Source organism: Neomonachus schauinslandi, chromosome X (assembly GCF_002201575.2).
Source record: "Neomonachus schauinslandi chromosome X, ASM220157v2, whole genome shotgun sequence".
In the NCBI taxonomy this organism is placed as follows: domain Eukaryota; kingdom Metazoa; phylum Chordata; class Mammalia; order Carnivora; family Phocidae; genus Neomonachus; species Neomonachus schauinslandi.
Window position 1 is genome coordinate 29,342,612 of NC_058419.1, and position 18,298 is coordinate 29,360,909.

The 18,298-nt window shown below is 45.0% G+C and overlaps 1 protein-coding gene and 1 pseudogene across 1 annotated transcript; both read right to left on the minus strand.

The window, feature by feature from the left end:
• Positions 1–519: 519 nt before the first annotated feature.
• On the minus strand, positions 520–2,062 carry LOC110576253 (annotated as a pseudogene).
• Positions 2,063–11,596: 9,534 nt separating this feature from the next.
• Positions 11,597–11,785, minus strand: LOC110576850 (small nuclear ribonucleoprotein G-like). The gene has a single exon (XM_044911827.1). The coding sequence runs from the start codon at positions 11,783–11,785 to the stop codon at positions 11,597–11,599; it is 189 nt and encodes a 62-aa protein (XP_044767762.1).
• Between the last annotated feature and the right edge of the window lie 6,513 nt (positions 11,786–18,298).

Genomic DNA, 18,298 nt, shown 5'->3' on the forward strand with positions numbered 1-18,298 from the left:
GGAGGTGAGGTGGGCATCCTCTTCCAGCCACATTACAACTTCCAGATAATTCTTCCTTCACTCTCAGGTGAAAAACCCCGATACTTCCTCTAAGTTTCATACCATTTGGTTATACCTCAACACCTTTACTCATTCACTGAAGATCCTGGCATCTGGTTCACAGTCTGTCCAGTCCCCACCCCACCCGCATAAAGCATTGTTTACAAAAAAAAAAAAACAAAAACCCTCCAAGATATATTTCACCCATAAAGTGAAAAAAGCAAAAGCAAAATTGCATGCATTGTATGATCCTACCTATGTTTTTTAAAAGCACATATGTACAATGTATATGTAAATACGCCAAAAAATTTCTGGAAGGATACACATAAAACTATCGCTAGTTACTAACGTACTCGCAATGGCAGGGAGCTGGGGCCAAATGCCCTGGTCTCAGGCTTTGGGAACTCTTCGAGTATGGTTAGGGGTTCAGGGGGGACAGGGGTTAGCCAAGACATTGGAAGCAACAGCAGGTACGGATTCCCCCTTCCCCCGTGGCTCAGTCTCGCCCCTCAACCAGGCCCTACCAGGCCAGGGAAGGGGGACAGGTGGTGGGGTGGCTTCTCTGGGGTCAGGACAGGTGAGGGGCTCGGCCTCCCAGGGCCTGGGTCTGGGCCCCAGCCAGAAGGTCTCCAGCTGGTCCTGGAGGACAGGGGAGCTGGCTCCGCACGTCTCAGCAGCCACAGGGCTGAGGGGAGCCACGGCCCCGGGCGCTCCGAGGCTGCGGCAGCTGGGCGGAGGGAAGCGTCCCCGGTACTGAAGGCCTGAGCCCATCCCCTCGGGGGTCCGGCTGGCCGGAACGGATCTTGTTCCGGAAGGTGCGGGCACACTTCAGGAAAGCCTCTTGCACGTCCTCACCCGTGAGGACGCTAGTGTCCAGGAACATTAGCTCCTTCTCCCGGGCAAAGCGGGAGGCCTCCACGAAAGCGACCTCGCGCTCGGGATCCAGCTCTTTCTTGAAACCACAGAGGCTGACCACGATGTGGGGACTAGCCAACGTGCGGGCGGGCGTCGGCCAGGCGGCCAGCGAGTTGCACGAGACGTACATGCAGGGCTCCAGCCCGCCCTCGGTAGCAACTCCGGGTCACTGCCCGAGACGGCTCCTGGCCGTCGGGAGCTTCACAGGCTCCGCACCCACGTTGACCACCCGAGATCCAAACTCCTGGCCGACTGTGCGCTTGGAGTCCTGTTCGAACTTATTCTCAATGAACTGACGAAGGAGACATGATTTGCCAGTTCCCGCACTGCCAGTCACCAGGAATTCGAAGGGGAGGTCGGAGGTGGCGGCCACAATATGGCGCCGCGGCCCCGCCTGCTCCTGGGCGAGCAACCGCTCCCCTCCGGCTGCCTCCCTCGCTCCTTCCTACTCCCCGGGCCGGCGCCGCCACTTCATCTTGGAGACTTTTCTATGTCAGATCATACATGAGAGACAGATAGATAGATATGCTTCATTGCTTTTGATGGCTTTAGAGCATTCCATTGTAAGTGTGTACCATAACTGATTTAGCTAGTCTCCTTCTGATCCTCACCTACAAGAGGACTGAAGGGTAGGATGGAGCCAGAGAACTCCAATGCTCCTCAGACCTTCCCCTGGCCTCCCATCATCAGGGGTCAGGGCCCTGTGCTCTAACACTTACCTTAACCTCAAAAGTCTTCAACTGTATCAACAGGAGGTCACTGGGGACCCCATACACGGCCCTGCCCCTGGCAGAAGTCAAGAACAAACTCATACACTGGGACTAACCCCTCCTGGAGGTTTTCATCCACTGTCAACAGTAGTCAAGAGGGGGCTCAGAGTGGGGCAAATTTCAAGCCTCCCCAAACTTCCTCACCTTTATCTACAAGAGTTCAGACATGCAATGCTCCCTACAACCTCATCATCACAATCTACCTTGAGTCCATCAGGGACTGCTTTCATTAGAACATCTATCTCCATTTATGTTGGTCCCATAAGAAGCCCCAGACTCTCTAGTCACCACCCCTCATCTCACCCACTCTCATCTCTATGGCTCTGTACATCCCCCATTCTGTCCCCATCTCCCAACCTACTGTCTTCCCATTTCAGTAAATGGCAATTCCATCCACTTATTTTCTTGGGTTAAAAATCATCTATGTCGTCTCTCTCACATCCTACATCTAGTCCGTCAGCAAATGCTATCAAAATATATCCAAACTCTGGGGAGCCCGACTGGTTCCAGTCAGTACAGCATGCAACTCTTGATCTCAGGGTCATGACTTCAAGCCCCATGTTGCACCTGGAGCTTACTTTTATATATATATATAATATATATAATTCAAATAAATATCCAAAATCTGATCACTTTTCACATACCTCCACCACTTGACCTAGTCAAATCTGCAATCATCTTTCACCCTGACTACCAAACTAACCTCTTAATTTGCCTTCTGGCTTCCATTCATGTGCCTGTCCCCACCTTACAGTCTACTTTTTTAAAAAACATTTTTTTTAAAGATTTTATTTATTTATTTGACAGAGAGAGACACAGCGAAAGAGGGAACACAAGCAGAGGGAGTGGGAGAGGGAGAAGCAGGCTTCCCGCAGAGCAGGGAGCCCGATGTGGGGCTCGATCCCAGCACCCTGGGATCATGACCTGAGCCGAAGGCAGACGCTTAACGACTGAGCCACCCAGGCGCCCCTTAAAAAACATTTTTTTAAAAGATTTTATTTATTTACTTGACAGAGAGAGACAGCGAGAGAAGGAACACAAGCAGGGGAGTGGGAGAGGGAGAAGCAGGCTTCCCGCAGAGCAGGGAGCCCACTGTGGGGCTCCATCCCAGGACCCTGGGATCATGACCTGAGCCAAAGGCAGACGCCCAAAGACTGAGCCACCCAGGCACCCCTACAGTCTACTTTTTACAGCAAATAGGGTGAACCTTTTAAAACATAAGTCAGGTAGGGGCACCTGAGTGGCTCAGTCGGTTAAACGTCTAATGCTTGGTTTCAGCTCAGGTCTTGATCTCAGGGTCATGAGTTTGAGCCCTGCGTTGGGCTCCACACTAGGTGTGGAGCCTGCTTAAAAAATAAATAAATAAAGCATAAATCAGATCATGTAACTCTCCTGCTCAAAACCCCCAGTGGCTTCCCATCTTAGTTATAATAAAATCCAAGGTTATCACCATGACCCAAAGACCCTACACGATCTGGCCCTCATCCACCACTCCACTTCATCTTGCTATTCCACAAGAATGCCAAGCATGGTCCCTGGCTTCTCAGAGCCTTTTTTTATTGGTCCTCAGATGAACAGAATTAAATTAATCATAGTCCTTGATTAACGACACATTCTCATTATTAGTCCAAATATAGCTCATTTTTAGTTAGTAAGTATCAATGAACCCAATAACCAGATCTAACTACCTGGCCCACAGTCTCATTCCCCTGCCTCTTCCCCTCCCTCCACCCTGGCAAAGAACCATCACCCTGAATCTGGTGTTCATCATTCTGTGGCACTCTGTTTAATACAATTCTATTATACATATGTGTGTGTGTTTGTGCGTGTGTATGTACATACATATGTAGATATATATTTCTTAAAAGTATATCTTTTTATTATAATTTGCTTTAACTTTATAAAAAGGTTGTTGGGCTATATGTACTCTTTCAGAACATAATTTTTCCCCTCAATATTTAATTTTCTAAGATTCATCCATGTATATTTGCATGTTGCTGTGGTTCATTCATTTGGATTGTTGTATAATATTTCATTGTGTATATGAATAACACTTCAGGGCCTTTGCACTTTGTTCCCTCTAGAATGTGCTTCTCTCAGATAGCCACATGACTCCCTCCCTCACTTTATTTTATTTATTTTTTCCTCCCTCACTTTAGCCATGGCATTACTCAAATGCCACCTCATCCTAATACTATCTAAAATAGTGCCCTCTTTTACTGTATCTCTTTTACCCTTCTTTTGCCCAAGACACTTATCACTACTATGTTGAATATTCTCGCTTGGCCTGTCCAGATCCACTCTATCCCTTTTCCCCTGCTCTGAGTCCTGCAACAACGGGCTTCCTTGCCTTCTGGCTTCCCCTTTGGGTTTTGCGAAGGAGAGATACCCTCAAGAGATAGGAGGGTAGGAGAGACTGAAGTTGTGGTATTTATTCCCCAGCTCCCTCCCTACCATGATTTTTTCAGGGCCTGCCACATTCCTGTCCGGTGAGTCTCTGCTACTGCTATTTTTCTCTCCAGGTTCCAGTTAACTTCTCCCTCCCCTTGCCTCTTAATGCCAAGCTGTGGCAATGTCTCCCTCTCCCTCTCCCATCCTGGGTGCTTAGTTATTCCTTGTTATCACCCTTAACACTGTTCACAATTTTGTAAATACTCTTTCATTAAACTCATCAATTCTTTTTTTTAAGTAGGATCCACGCCTGGCGTGGAGCCCAAGACGAGGCTTGAACTCACGACCCTGAAGATCAAGACCTGAGCTGAGATCAAAGAGACAGATGGTTAACCGACTGAGCCACCCAGGCACCCCTAAACTCATCAATTCTTTTTTTTTTAAGATTTTTTTATTTATTTGGCAAAGAGAGACCCAGCGAGAGAGGGAACACAAGCAGGGGGAGGGGGAGAGGGAGAAGCAGGCTTCCCGCGGAGCAGGGAGGCCGATGCGGGGCTCAATCCCAGGACCCTGGGATCATGACCTGAGCCGAAGGCAGACGCACAACGACTGAGCCACCCAGGCGCCCTAAACTCATCAATTCTTGTGTTCGAATGTACCATCTATTTTTTGCCAGTATCCTGACTGACAGGACTGCCTTACATTAATATTATTTATCCAATTTTGTTTTGTTGATTGTTTCTCTCACTAAATTGTAAGCTCTAAGAGGGTAGGGACTTTGTCTAATTCCCTGCTGTATTCCCAAGGTCTAGAATAGTGCTGAACTCATGATAAGCATGCAAGAAGTATTTGTTAAATGAATTATTAACACATACAATAATACATTTAAAGTGTTTACACACAAAAAATTGCTGTCGCATACCTCTTTCAAAATAATGCTATTTTGAAAGTTACATGCCTAATAGAATTACAGAGTTGAAGTTTAAATGGATTTTTAATTTAATATATATTACCAAATTTCCTCCATTCTCCAAGGAGAAATGGTTGCCCCTAGGACTGGAGCAGGGAAAATATAAGATGACCCTGGGGTGTCAGAAATTTTTCAAATTTGCAAAAACTGAACAAACATACAGACAAAAAAACAAAACAAAACAAAACAAAACCCTGCAATGACAGAGGTATGTCAAACGGATGCAGAAGCTAACTGAAAGCTCCCAATAGCCAAAGTTGGATCAATATGAGCAACAAGAAGATGGGGCTGTCCTCATCTTCCTGTTTCCAAAAAGAACTTAAAATGATCTACCCCATCCCATTCCATTTAACTTTTCTCATTCTTTTTTTTTTTTTAAAGATTTTATTTATTTATTCATGAGAGACAGAGAGAGTGAGAGAGAGAGAAGCAGGCTCCCAAGGAGCAGGGAGCCCGATGCGGGACTCAATCCCAGGACCCTGGGATCATGACCTGAGTCGAAGGCAGACGCTTAACCATCTGAGCCACCCAGGCGCCCACTTTTCTCATTCTTATAGCAATGGAAGAGCTATTCCTCCTTCTGAGAGTGATCTCTCCACATGTCTTTTGGATTACGTACCTTTCTGCTTTCTTGGAAATCTTACCTTATCAATTATCCCTTTTCTCTTGATTTTTCAGCCTCCCTCCCTCCCACTCTCTCCCCCACTCCTCCCTCCCTCTCTTGTCTAATTCCCCTCTCCCTGAATCTGGACTGGTCTTAGTGAGTTGCTCAACCAAAAGAATGCAGCAGAAGTGATGTTCTGGGATTTATAGGGCTAGGTCATAAGAAGCTTTGCAGCTTCTACCTGGGCCTCTTAGAACAATCACCCTTGGGCACGCCTGGGTGGCTCAGTCGGTTAAGCGTCTGCCTTCGGTTCAGGTCATGATCCCAGGGTCCTGGGATCGAGTCCCGCATCGGGCTCCCTGCTCAGCCTGCTTCTCCCTCTGTCTGCAGCTCCCCCTGCTTGAGCTCTCTCTCTCTCCATCTCTCTCTGACAAATAAATAAATAAAATCTTAAAAAAAAAAAAAAGAACACTCACCCTTGGACTCTTGAGGCATCATGTAACAAGTCTGCCTACTCTGAGTCTGCCGTTCTGTGAGAAAACTCAAGCTAACCATGTGGAGGCTGTCTAGAGAAAAAGATGCCAACCTGCCCCCAAATATCCTAGTTCTTAACTATTCAAGTCACCCCAGTTGAGGCCCCAGACATCAGTAGGCAGAAATGAACTGTCCCTGATGTCCCTAGTCTGAATTCTTGATGCAAATAATCATGAGATATAATAATAATCAAATTTTTGTTTTAAGCCACTAAATTTTGGGATTGTGTGTTATGCAGATGCGTGTTATGCAAATGAATAACTGGAGCAGTCAAAAATGACCTTCATGTCGCTAAATGTAATAGACATGTTTTCATCCTCATTTATTTGTCCTGTAGGCAGCTCTTGTCACAGGTAACCATTCTCTCTCGTTTTTGTTTTGTTTTGTTTTGTTTTTAAGATTTTATTTATTTATTTGACAGAGAGAGACACAGAGAGAGAGGGAACACAAGCAGGGGGAGGGGGGAGTGGGAGAGGGAGAAGCAGGCCTCCCGCAGAGCAGGGAGCCCGATGCGGGGCTCGATGCGGGGCTCGATCCCAGGACTCTGGGATCGTGACCTGAGCCGAAGGCAGACACTTAACGACTGAGCCACCCAGGCGCCCCTCTCTCTCGTTTTTTAAATTGAAGTATAATCGACACACCAAAGCCTATTGGTTTCAGGTGTACGTCATGGTGATTCTATATTTTTATGCATTATGAAACAATCCCCACGTTAAGTCTAGTTACTGTCACCATGCAAAGTTATTTTTTTTAATTTTGTTTTGTTAGTCACCATGCATTACATCATTAGTTTTTGATGTAGTGTTACATGATTCATTGTTTGCGTAGAACACCCAGTGCTCCATGCAGTACGTGCCCTCTTTAATACCCATCACCAGGCTAACCCATCCCCCCACTCCCCTCCCCTCGAGATCCCTCAGTTTGTTTCTCAGAGTCCATAGCCTCTCATGGTTCATCTCCCCCTCTGATTTTCCCCCCTTCATTTTTCCCTTCCTACTATCTTCGTCTTCTTCTTCTTCTTTTTTTAACATATAATGTATTATTTGTTTCGGAGGTACAGGTCTGTGATTCATCAGTCTTACAAAATTCACAGCACTCACCATAGCACATACCCTCCCCAATGTCTATCACCCAGCCACCCCATCCCTCCCACCCCCCACCACTCCAGCAACCCTCAGTTTGTTTTCTGAGATTAAGAGTCTCTTATGGTTTGTCTCCCTCTCTGGTTTTATCTTGTTTCATTTTTTCCTCCCTTCTCCTATGATCCTCTGTCTTGTTTCTCAAAATCCTCATATCAGTGAGATCATGTGATACTTGTCTTTCTCTGACTGACTTATTTTGCTTAGCATAATACCCTCTAGTTCCATCCACGTCGTTGCAAATGGCAAGATTTTGTTTTTCTGATGGCTGTATAATATTCCATTGTATATATATACCACATCTTTATTCATTCATCTGTCGATGGACATCTTGGCTCTTCCCATAGTTTGGCTATTGTGGACATTGCTGCTATAAACATTGGGGTGCACATACCCCTTCAGATCACTACATTTGTATCTTTGGGGTAAATACCCAGTAGTACCCTACTGGGTCGTAGGGTAGCTCTATGCAAAGTTATTTTAATATTATTGAATATATTCTCTATGCTATACTTTACATCCCTATGACTCATTTATTTTATAACTGGAAGTTTATACCTCTTAATCCCCTTCCCCTATTTCGCCCATCCCCCAACCCCTCCCCTCTCTGGTAACCAGCAGTTTGTTTCCTGTATCTATGAGTCTGTTTCTGTTTTGTTTTGTTTGTTTTGTTTTTTAGAACCCACATAGAAGTGAAATCATATGGTATTTGTCTTTCTCTGTCTGACTTATTACAGTCAGCTTAATACCCTCTAGGTCCATCCATGCTGTCACAAATGGCAAGATCTCATTCTTTTTTATGGCTGAGTATTATCCCAGTGTGTGTGTGTGTGTATATATATATATATATATATCTCACATCTTCTTTATCCTTTCATCTATCATTGGACACTTAGGTCGTTTCCATATCTTGGCTGTTGTAAATAATGTCACAAAGGGGGCACCCGGCTGGCTCAGTCAGTGGAGCGTGCAACTCTTGATCTTGGGGTTGTGGATTTGAGCCCCACGTTGGGTGTAGAGATTACTTAACAAAATATTTTAAAAAATAATGCCGCAATGAACATGGAGTGCATATATCTCTTCAAATTGGTGTTTTTCTTTTTCTTTGGGTAAATACCAGAAATGGAATTGGCTGGATCATACGGTAGTTCTATTTTTAATTTTCTGAGGAACCTCCACACTGCCATTCCCTTTTTTTGAGATATTCCCTTTCCTTGGTTTATCTGACACATCACTCTCCCCGCTTTTCTCATACCTCTTTGGGTCCTCCTTATCCTCCTTTTTTTCAACCATAAATGCTAAGATTCAACTCAGTTTAGCCCCTCTTTTCACTTTAAAATCTCATCCAGGGTGAGATTTAAAATCTTTGAATTTAGGGCGCCTGGGTGGCTCAGATGGTTAAGCGACTGCCTTCGGCTCAGGTCATGATCCCAGGGTCCTGGGATCGAGTCCCACATCGGGCTCCCTGCTCAGCGAGGAGCCTGCTTCTCCCTCTGACCCTCTCCTCTCTCATGCTGTTTCTCTCTCGCTCGCTCTCTAATAAATAAATGGGTGAAATCTTTAAAAAATAAATAAATAAATAAAATCTTTGAATTTAAAAAACCTTAAAATTTAGAAACTTTAAAACCTTACCTGGGTGAGGGCGCCTGGGTGGCTCAGACGGTTAAGCATCTGCCTTCGGCTCAGGTCATGAACCCAGGGTCTTGGGATCGAGTCCCGCATCGGGCTCCCTGCTCCTTGGGAGCCTGCTTCTCCCTCTGCTTCTCTCTCTCTCTGTCTCTCATGAATAAATAAATAAAATCTTTAAAAAAAAAAAACCTTACCTGGGTGGTTTGGTCCGTTGGGCATCCAACTCTTGATTTTGGCTCAGGTCATGATCTCAGGGTTGTGGGATCGAGCCCCGCATCCAGCTCTGCACTGAGTATACAGCCTGCTTAAGATTCTCTCTCTCTCCTTCTCCCTCTGCCCCCTCCCTAAAAAATAATTAAAGGGCTCCTGGGTGGCTCAGTTGGTTAAATGTCTGCCTTGGGCTCAGGTCACAATCTTGGGGTCCTGGGATCAAGCCCCACATCGGGCTCCCTGCTCAGTGGGGAGCCTGCTTCTCCCTCTCCGTCTGCCGCTCCCCCTGCTTGAATGAATAAATAAATAAATAAATAAATAAATAAATAAATAAATAAAATAATTTTAAAAATAAAAATAAAATCTCATCCAAATCTGGGACTTCAATTACCAGCTGTTCATATATCTCATAAATTTGTATCTCCAGCTTTTCTCTGAGCTCCAAACATTTTTATCCAAGTGCTTACTATACGTCTCCTCTTGGATGTCTCAAAAGCACTTCAAATTCAACATATTCAAAACCAAACTCTTCCTCTTCCCCCTAAAAGTCAAGAACAATAATCTGGTCCTCTTCCAGTGTTCCCTATCTCAGTGACTGGCACCATCATCCATCCATTTGCAAAAGCCAGAAACCAGGGAGTCATCCTTGCCATGTTCCCCCTCTCTCTTATTTTCATGCATAACTCATCCTGAGGCCCTATCAATTTTGCCTACTAAGCATCTTTTTTTTTTTTTTTTTAATGTTTTTAGACCACAGAATGCTACCAATGCTACCAATTAGGGATTTTTCCTTTTTTTTTTTTTTTTTTAAAGATTTTATTTATTTATTTGTCAGAGAGAGAGAGAGGGAAAGGGAAAGCACAAGCAGGGGGAGCAGCAGGCTCCCCATTGAGCAAGGAGTCCGATGTGGGACTCAATCCCAGGACCCTGGGATCATGACCTGAGCCGAAGGCAGCCGCTTAACTGACTGAGCCACCCAGGCGTCCCTAAAATATATATAATTAGCACCTATTATGTGTCAGGTATTATGTTAGGTACTGTGAGCACAGTAACAAGCAAAACAACCTTGGTGCCTGCCGCTGAAGCTTACAGTCTAGTCAGAGAGACAAACATTATTCAAATATTAATTCAAATACGTGTAAAACTACAACTGTGATGAGTGCTCTGTAGGAGAGGCACACAGAGGTATGAGAGGTCAGGGAAGCTTCTCTGAGCAAGTGAAACCTCCCCAGAGATCTGTAAAGTGCATGGAAATTAACTGGATGAGGAGGGGAAAAGGCATTCCAAGCAGAGGGAAAGGCATGTGCAAAGGCCCTATGGCAGGAGGAAGCTTAATGCATATGAGGGACAAAAGAGAGCTGGTACAGCTGTAACTCAGTCAGCAAGTGGAGAATTTTATAAAATGACGCTGATGAGGGGCACCGTCAGTTAAGCATCTACCTCCGGCTCAGGTCATGGTCCCAGAGTCCTGGGAATGAGCCCCATGTCCCGCTCTTGGCTCAGCGGGGAGCCTGCTTCTCCCTCTTCCTCTGCCTGCCACTCCCCCTGCTTGTGCTCTCTCTCTTTGTGTCAAATAAATAAATAAATAAACAAATAAACAATCTTTTTTAAAAAATGACGCTGATGACATAGATATTGGCCAGGCTGTGCAGGGCCTCAGAGGCTATGGTGATGATTTGTGTCTTTATCCTAAGCACAGTAGGGATTATTGAAAAGATTAAAAGTGAAAAAGACAATCCCGTCTGTAAAAGTTATTAGACGAGGGGCAAACATGAAAGCAGGGAGCTCAATTAGAAGGCTACAACTACATTTCTGGTGAGAAAAGAAGATATCTTAATGGTGGGGAGAGTGGTAGACATCGAGAGAGAAGAGAGCTTTAACAGGTGCTTAGTAGGTGGGACACCTGGGTGGCTCAGTCGGTTAAGCGTCTGCCCTCGGCTCAGGTCATGATCCCTGCTCAGGGAGCCTGCTTCTCCCTCTGCCTGCTGCTCCCCCTGCTTGTGCTCTCTCTCTGACAAATAAATAAACAAAATCTTTAAAAAATAAAATAAATATATATTTTTAGAAGAAAGTAGGGGAAAAGGTAGGAAAGGGATAAGGACAGAAGGAGGGAGGGAGGAAAGGGGGAGCAAGAGAGGGGACTCTCCCCCTATGACTGGTTATTTGTAAATTTTTATTCTCCTTGTATTTCTTTTTTTTTTTTTTTGCATTTTTGACTATTGTAAAAGTTTATTTAACAAAAAAAGTTCAATATGAAAATGCACACGACCTGATTTTTATATAGTAGTAAAACAGGTACTATGGAGGGGACATGTGGAAGCAGTCGATTTCTTCTGATGAACACACCCATTGTTTATACCCGCTCCAAGGCTTCTAATATGATGATACTATTTCCTCATATTACCACCATTCCAATACTGTTCTGTGGCCCACTAGTTGCCATCTCCACACATTCATCTATCCCAAGATTCATAAACGGATCGAACCCCCGCAATATTCCTTGCACATGTCTGCCACCATTTAATTTCAATGATAATTTCTTGTCCATAAACTTTTTCAACTTGGGAAGGTGAGCTTTGCTCATGGGGTCTACTCAGCGAGCTCAAAGATGCCTCCAAACAGAATTCGTGGTGACCCTCACGCTCCCGCGGTAGGCCCCTCTCCTTGTATTTCTAACACACTTTGCTTTGTATAGCTTTCATTCATTTGTTGTATGCATTAAGGTCCATGACTGTCACACGTTCTTGGTGGAGTGTACCTATGGTTTTTAAGATTTCATTTTTAAGTCATCTCTACACGCAACGTGGGGCTTGAACTCACAACCTTGAGATCAAGAGTCTCACGCTCCACCAACTGCGCCAGCCAGGCCCCCTGTGTTTACCTTTTATCAGTATTACACATCCCTTTGGCTCTTTTAATATTCTTAGCTCTGAATTACATTTTCCTCTGATTCAAATGGGGCTCTTCTTATGCTAGCCTTTGGACAACTCAAAGTTTCACTATTGCTTTGCTTACTACTGTTTCTTACATTCCACAATGTTCCTCTTTTAGGGATTCATTTTCCAGTTTTCTGGAATACCTACCTTAGTAATTCATAGAGGTTCTCAATATGTCTGCAATGTGTTCTGAATATGCCTAAAAATTAGAATCTGAAAATTGGAGTTTTGTTCCCTATATTATTTCACTCCCCCACCCCTTCCCCACTTAGGGTCAATTGTACTATTTATCCATTTTGGTTCTTCTCTTATGTTGTAGATTTTCTCCAAATATTGTTCGTAATCCTTTGTTGTCCATATATATTAGTGAATAAGGGGCAAATCCTTAGCAAAGATAGCTTGCCTGGGTTTCCTGTGCAGTTTTGTGTCTCCCAACTGGCCTGTCTTCTGAGCAGGAAGGTTGTATGTGTTGCTTTAAAGTGGGTGGGTATGGAGGCTTCACTTTATTTTATTTGTAAAATTTATGTATTTTAAAGAGAGAGAGTGTGCATGCGTGCGAGGAGGGGGAGGGGCGGAGGGAGAAGGAGAGAGAGTCCTCAGGCAGACTCCCCAGTAAGCCAGGAGCCTGACGCAGGGCTGGAAACCAGGACTCTGAGATCGTGACTTGAGCGGAAATCAAGAGTCGGACGCTAACTGACTGAGCCACCCAGGCGTCCCTGGAGGCTTCACTTTAAAGTGGGTGGGTATGCAGGCGACAGAAAGGCTGTTCCTCTGAATCCCTGCAAATTGCCAAAACAATTTTACTTTGACAGCACAGGATTTGAGTGTATTTCTCTCCTGGCTGGAGGTGCTTCTATTTTTTTGTTTTTCCGTATATTTTGTGGAAGTCTAGATTATACATACCAAGGTCTGCTGTGTGTGTGTGTGTGTTTGTGTGTGTTGTGTGTTTTCTAGAACCCTACACTCACCCAAGCCAACTTTGGGAAGTCAATAGCTCACCTCAGTGTGAAAGTTTAAGCTTTAACTTTGGAATGAGTCGAGGGATGGAGGGGCAGGGCTGGTCACAGAGAGGCTGAGCTGATCCTTCTTTTCTGAATGCAATTCTTTAATTGAATGGAGGGAACCCCCCCCCCCCCCGCCACACACACCGCTTTTTCTCTTCATTCTGAGATTTGACTTTCTCTGGATTTGCTCCAGTAATTTTCTCTTGCATGTTTTAGATGGGGCTCCTCCTCCTCTCTTATCAATAGGATTATATCTGATTTCTATCCTCAAGGAATTCTTCACAATTTCTGAACTGCTGATGGTACACTTTCCTTTAATGATACCACTCTTGGTCCTTTTAAAAGATTTGGGGAGGAGAAGATAGGGACGGAGTTACCAGTGCTTAAGGCTGTCCTCTTGATCTAATCTGGCCAAAGTAATTTTCTTATGTCAGTTTGCCTGAGGCAAGGAGAGTGGCTAGAACTCTGAGAGGCAAGGGGAAAGGGCCTTTTGCAGCCCTGGCTTCTGATTACTCAGGACTACTAATTAAGGCCCATTAGGATTTAGAAAACTAGTATCTGCATATCAGTGCTTCTGAGAGAGCCAAGTTGGCCGCTAGCAGTCGGAACCCTCCGAGTAGAAAACTTGCACACACACACACAAAAAAGTGACCCTCGGGGTAAATTAATTAGAAAATGGCACCCCTCTGGACGGGCCAATTGTAAAAAAGCTTGCCTTTCTCTGCTGATAGTGGCATTCTTGCATGAGGGCACAAGGCTGGCAGACTACAGGCTCCTCTCACCGTCCTCCCACATACACTTTCAAATGCGCACCCTTGTGCAGGACATATCCTGCAGAACTGTATATAGCAAATGGTAGCCTCAGCTAATGTCAATTACGACCAGAGACAAAGCCTCCACCTTCTGGGGCTTCTCCCAATTCCACCCGCTCACACAGGGCTGAGAGGTCAAGTTCAAGGTCAGAGAGACTTTGCTCAAGTAGGCCTCCTGTGACAGCAGCCTCCACCCTCTGGAGCTTCTCCCAATTCCACCCGCTCACACAGGGCTGAGAGGTCAAGGTCAAGGTCAGAGAGACTTTGCTCAAGTAGGACTCCTGTGACAGCAACCTCTGCTCCCCACCACCCTCTGCCCCAAGAGACAGGCTTCTGACTTCCCTAAGCCCTTGCAAAGCCTACATTGTAGAGTAGCCAGAGATCATGCCTCTAACAATCGGGGAACTCTGGTTTTAAAGACTAGGCCCTCTTCACTGGACATAGATCCACCGTCAGCTTCAAGAGGAGAGGTCTTTAATGCAAATGCCACCAATAGCCCTCAGAGACCATCAACCACCACTAGACCTCTCCTGGAGTTGTCCCCAGGAACTAGGGACAAGGCTTCTACTGACCACGCTAGAGTACCCCCTCCCTCGCCTGCCCCCACAACCTACCCACTTACCCAACTTGGGTAACTTTCACAAGCAGAACCGGCCATATCACGAGCATCCAGAGATCTCTCTCTGGTTCAGTTTCTACAAATAATAAACCTCTTTGCTGGGGTAACATATGTGAAGCACTTAGAACAGTCCATACTATGTTGTGAGTGCTTCTGCTAGTGCTAGCTAGCATTGTTTAGTTACCTGTCAACCTGCTTCCCGTTTTCACAAGTTATGCTTTCATGTAACATTTATCTCTTAGTTTCATGGAAGGTGGAGTCTACATTCCGATTTTTTTTTTTCCTTTTGTTTTCAGGTGATTTCTGTACTTCACTCCTTACAAAATTTTTTATTTTTTATGTAGTCTTGTCTGTCAATGGATGGCCAAAATGTACTAGATAAAAATCCGCAGCTCTTCCTTATAAAAGTTCTAAGTACAGGGGGTGCCTGGGTGGCTCAGTCAGTTAAGTGTCTGCCTTTGGCTCAGGTCGTGATCCTGGGGTCCCGGGATTGAGCCCCACATCAGCAGAGAGCCTGCTTCTCCTTCTCCCTCTGCCCCTCCTCCCTTCTCGTGCTCTCCCTCTGTCAAATAAATAAATAAAATCTTGTTAAAAATTCTAAGTACAATAGAATAGAAGAGAACTTTCTAAACATAGGAAAGAGTATCAAAAAGCCATGGGCAGGGGCTCCTGGGTGGCTCAGTCGTTAAGCGTCTGCCTTCGGCTCAGGTCATGATCTCAGGGTCCTGGGATCGAGCCCCGCATCCGGCGCCCTGCTCTGCCGGAAGCCTGCTTCTCCCTCTCCCACTCCCCCTGCTTGTGTTCCCTCTCTCGCTGTGTGTCTCTCTCTCTGTCAAACAAATAAATAAAATCTTTAAAAAAAAAAAAGCCCATGTGCAAACATCATGATCAAGTTATCTCCCATCAAATTCAGGAATAAGGTTCAGATGTCTTCTGTGGTGTTTTGAAGGTTCTAAAATGTAATAAACCAAGAAAATGAAATAAGTCGTATAAATCTAAAAGGAATAAAGAGAAAAAGAATAATTATTTACAGATGATATGATTACATGCATTGAGAATCCAAGAAATGCAATTTAAAAACTACTAAAACTAAGAAGCCTGTATGGTGGACATCTGCTGCTTTGGTTTGCCCAGCATTTCTTCCCTGCTTCCTCTTCCTTTGGAGAGCTGTTCCTCCTTCACTGACCATAGTCCTGGTGGGACAGGTAATGATAGTACTTTGCCCCATTCACCCTCCACACACATGGCTGTGCACCTAACCCAGAGATCAAACTCTGCTGGACACAGTGGCAGCTCCAAGCAAGTAGGCATGTGTCCTAGGCCAGAGATATAAGACCTTCCTTGGAATAATCCAAATCAGAGGTAAAGAAGTAGCTTTCTCTTTTCTTTGGATATTAAACTGTAAGGATGTGACCCCAAAGCAGATGGTATCGTATCCATGTCTCTACCATGTGAAAGAGTCTTAGAGAATGAGGCAATACAGAGAAGAGAGAAGCAGAGACGAGAGATGGAGAGATGACTGAGAATCTGGTCATTTGAGTCTCTGGATCCTGGTGTGTCTGAGATATGTCCTGTCCTTCCCAGTTATAGAAGCCAATAAACTCCATTTTCCTCAAGCTTATTCAACTTGGGTTTCTGTCACTTGCAAACAAGAATCCTAACTAATACAAGCGGTATGTAAGATAAATATACTGAGTCCCAAAGCTTTCGGTTTTTTCTTTTCTTTTCTTTTTTGAAGTATTATAAAATAAATCCTTCTTGTTTTATTTTCCAACATTTATTATAAAAATGTTCAAATGTACAGGAAAGTTTAAAGAAGTTTATAGTGAATAACAATATACCCACCACCTAGATTTTATAATTAGCATTCTATTACTATATTCCAATAGCTTTCTTTTATTTTAACAATAACGGAAATAGAGACAGGAAAAAAAACCTAACCCATTCACAAGAGTAGAAAAAGAGATGTGTGAAACACCAACTGGCACAAATAAAGCCCCCACAAAATTCTGCTTTTTCTTTTCTTCTTTTTTTTTAACTTTATTTTTAAGTAATCTCCACACCCAACCTGGGGCTCCAACCCACAATCCCGAGATCAAGAGTCCGCGGCTCCACCGACTGAGCCTGGCGTTGCTTTTTCTAGACAAAGGATCAGGAAAGGAGTGACCCGGCAAGACAGAAAATTTTAGACAGATCTACTCTAGCCAAATGCCATGGAAAAAAACTATGGCTTCACCTTCACCCACGTCAGCAGTGGGCAGGGTGGGGAGTCTAGACTTCCACCCTTGGCAGGTTATAATGAGGCTCCCACCCCTACCCCATCACCCACTTGCCCCACCCCTCGCGCCTCAGGGGAGACCACCTGGGGAGCTTGACGCCCCTCTACCCCCCCATCCCCCCACTGGGGTGGTGTCAGAGGAGACCCAGCGGAGAGTCAGGATTTCAGTCACCGTAGGTTTTGCACAGAACAACCTTGGCTGACCTACTGATGTTCCATAGGTGGTATTATTAAAGACAGAGAAACTAGGACTTTAAGAAATGTATCAATATCAGAGGGCCGCCTGGGTAGCTCAATCTGTTAAGAAATGTATCAATATCAGATACATTGTGAGTTTTCTGTTTTTGCTTTTGACGCCAATCAGGCCCCTGTTAGGTGAGTGGGGTTTCCCTTGAAGGGATTGGTCAGATCCGCTGTCAGTCAATCATCCTTAGAACCCGTTAATGCACCGGAACTCCGGGTTGGGTGGGCAGGACTTAGCTAGAAGAAAGCCCGCCAGTTGCCAGCATGAAAAACGATCGTCGGTGGTCAATTGTTCCTATTCGGAGCCGTCGGGTTCTGATCATAATAGATGGAACACCAGTAACCACAACAAATCCTGTTGGTCCTGGGATGGTGAGTTAAACAGGCCCTTAGAGATCGTGGAAAGCGGAGAGGGTATCCTTTAGGAGCTTACTGGCTGTGGGCCTGCCTTCGAGCCAAGAGACTCTATCTAAGCCAAAGCTCATCTCTGGCTATTTTAAGTTATTTTGTTGTACTTCTTCTTCTTTTTTTTTTTTAAATTTATTTATTCACGAGAGAGAGAGGCAGAGGCAGAGGGAGAAGCAGGCTCCCCACGGAGCAGGGAGCCCGATGTGGGACTCGATCCCAGGACTCTGGGATCATGACCTGAGCCGAAGGCAGACGCTTAACCCACTGAGCCACTCAGGCATCCCTTTTTGTTATACTTCTTTTCGTTATTCCCAAACATTCAAAAGAGGTATGTTGCTATACCAGCGATATGGAGAAGTTACGGAAAAGCATGTTAGAGCCATAGTTACCTGCAGAGAAAATTCTCAGCCAGGTGGTGACCACGATGGGGCAGGAACCCCCAAAACCTTGGCTCTGTAGCCTGATGAAGAGGCCAATATAGAAGATAGAGACCTGGTTCGGATCTCAGTGAGATCAGTGAGACCCTCCGAAATAGCTGGAGGACACCTTGATGGGAGTCTGTTGGCCTTGAAGCACCCCCCCGGGGGGGGGGGGGGGGGGGGGGGGGGGGCACAAGCCATAGTAATTTAGGAGGGCATGGCAGATTTCCAATTTAAGATGTTAGTCTGAACAATTGCGCTTTTTCTCCCCAAGTTAACATTAAATGAAAGAAGAAGACTAAATATTAGAGCTGTAACCCTAAGGGATGATGGGTAAGGGTGTGGTTAGCTGGCCAAAATTGTGAGGATTTTCTTGAA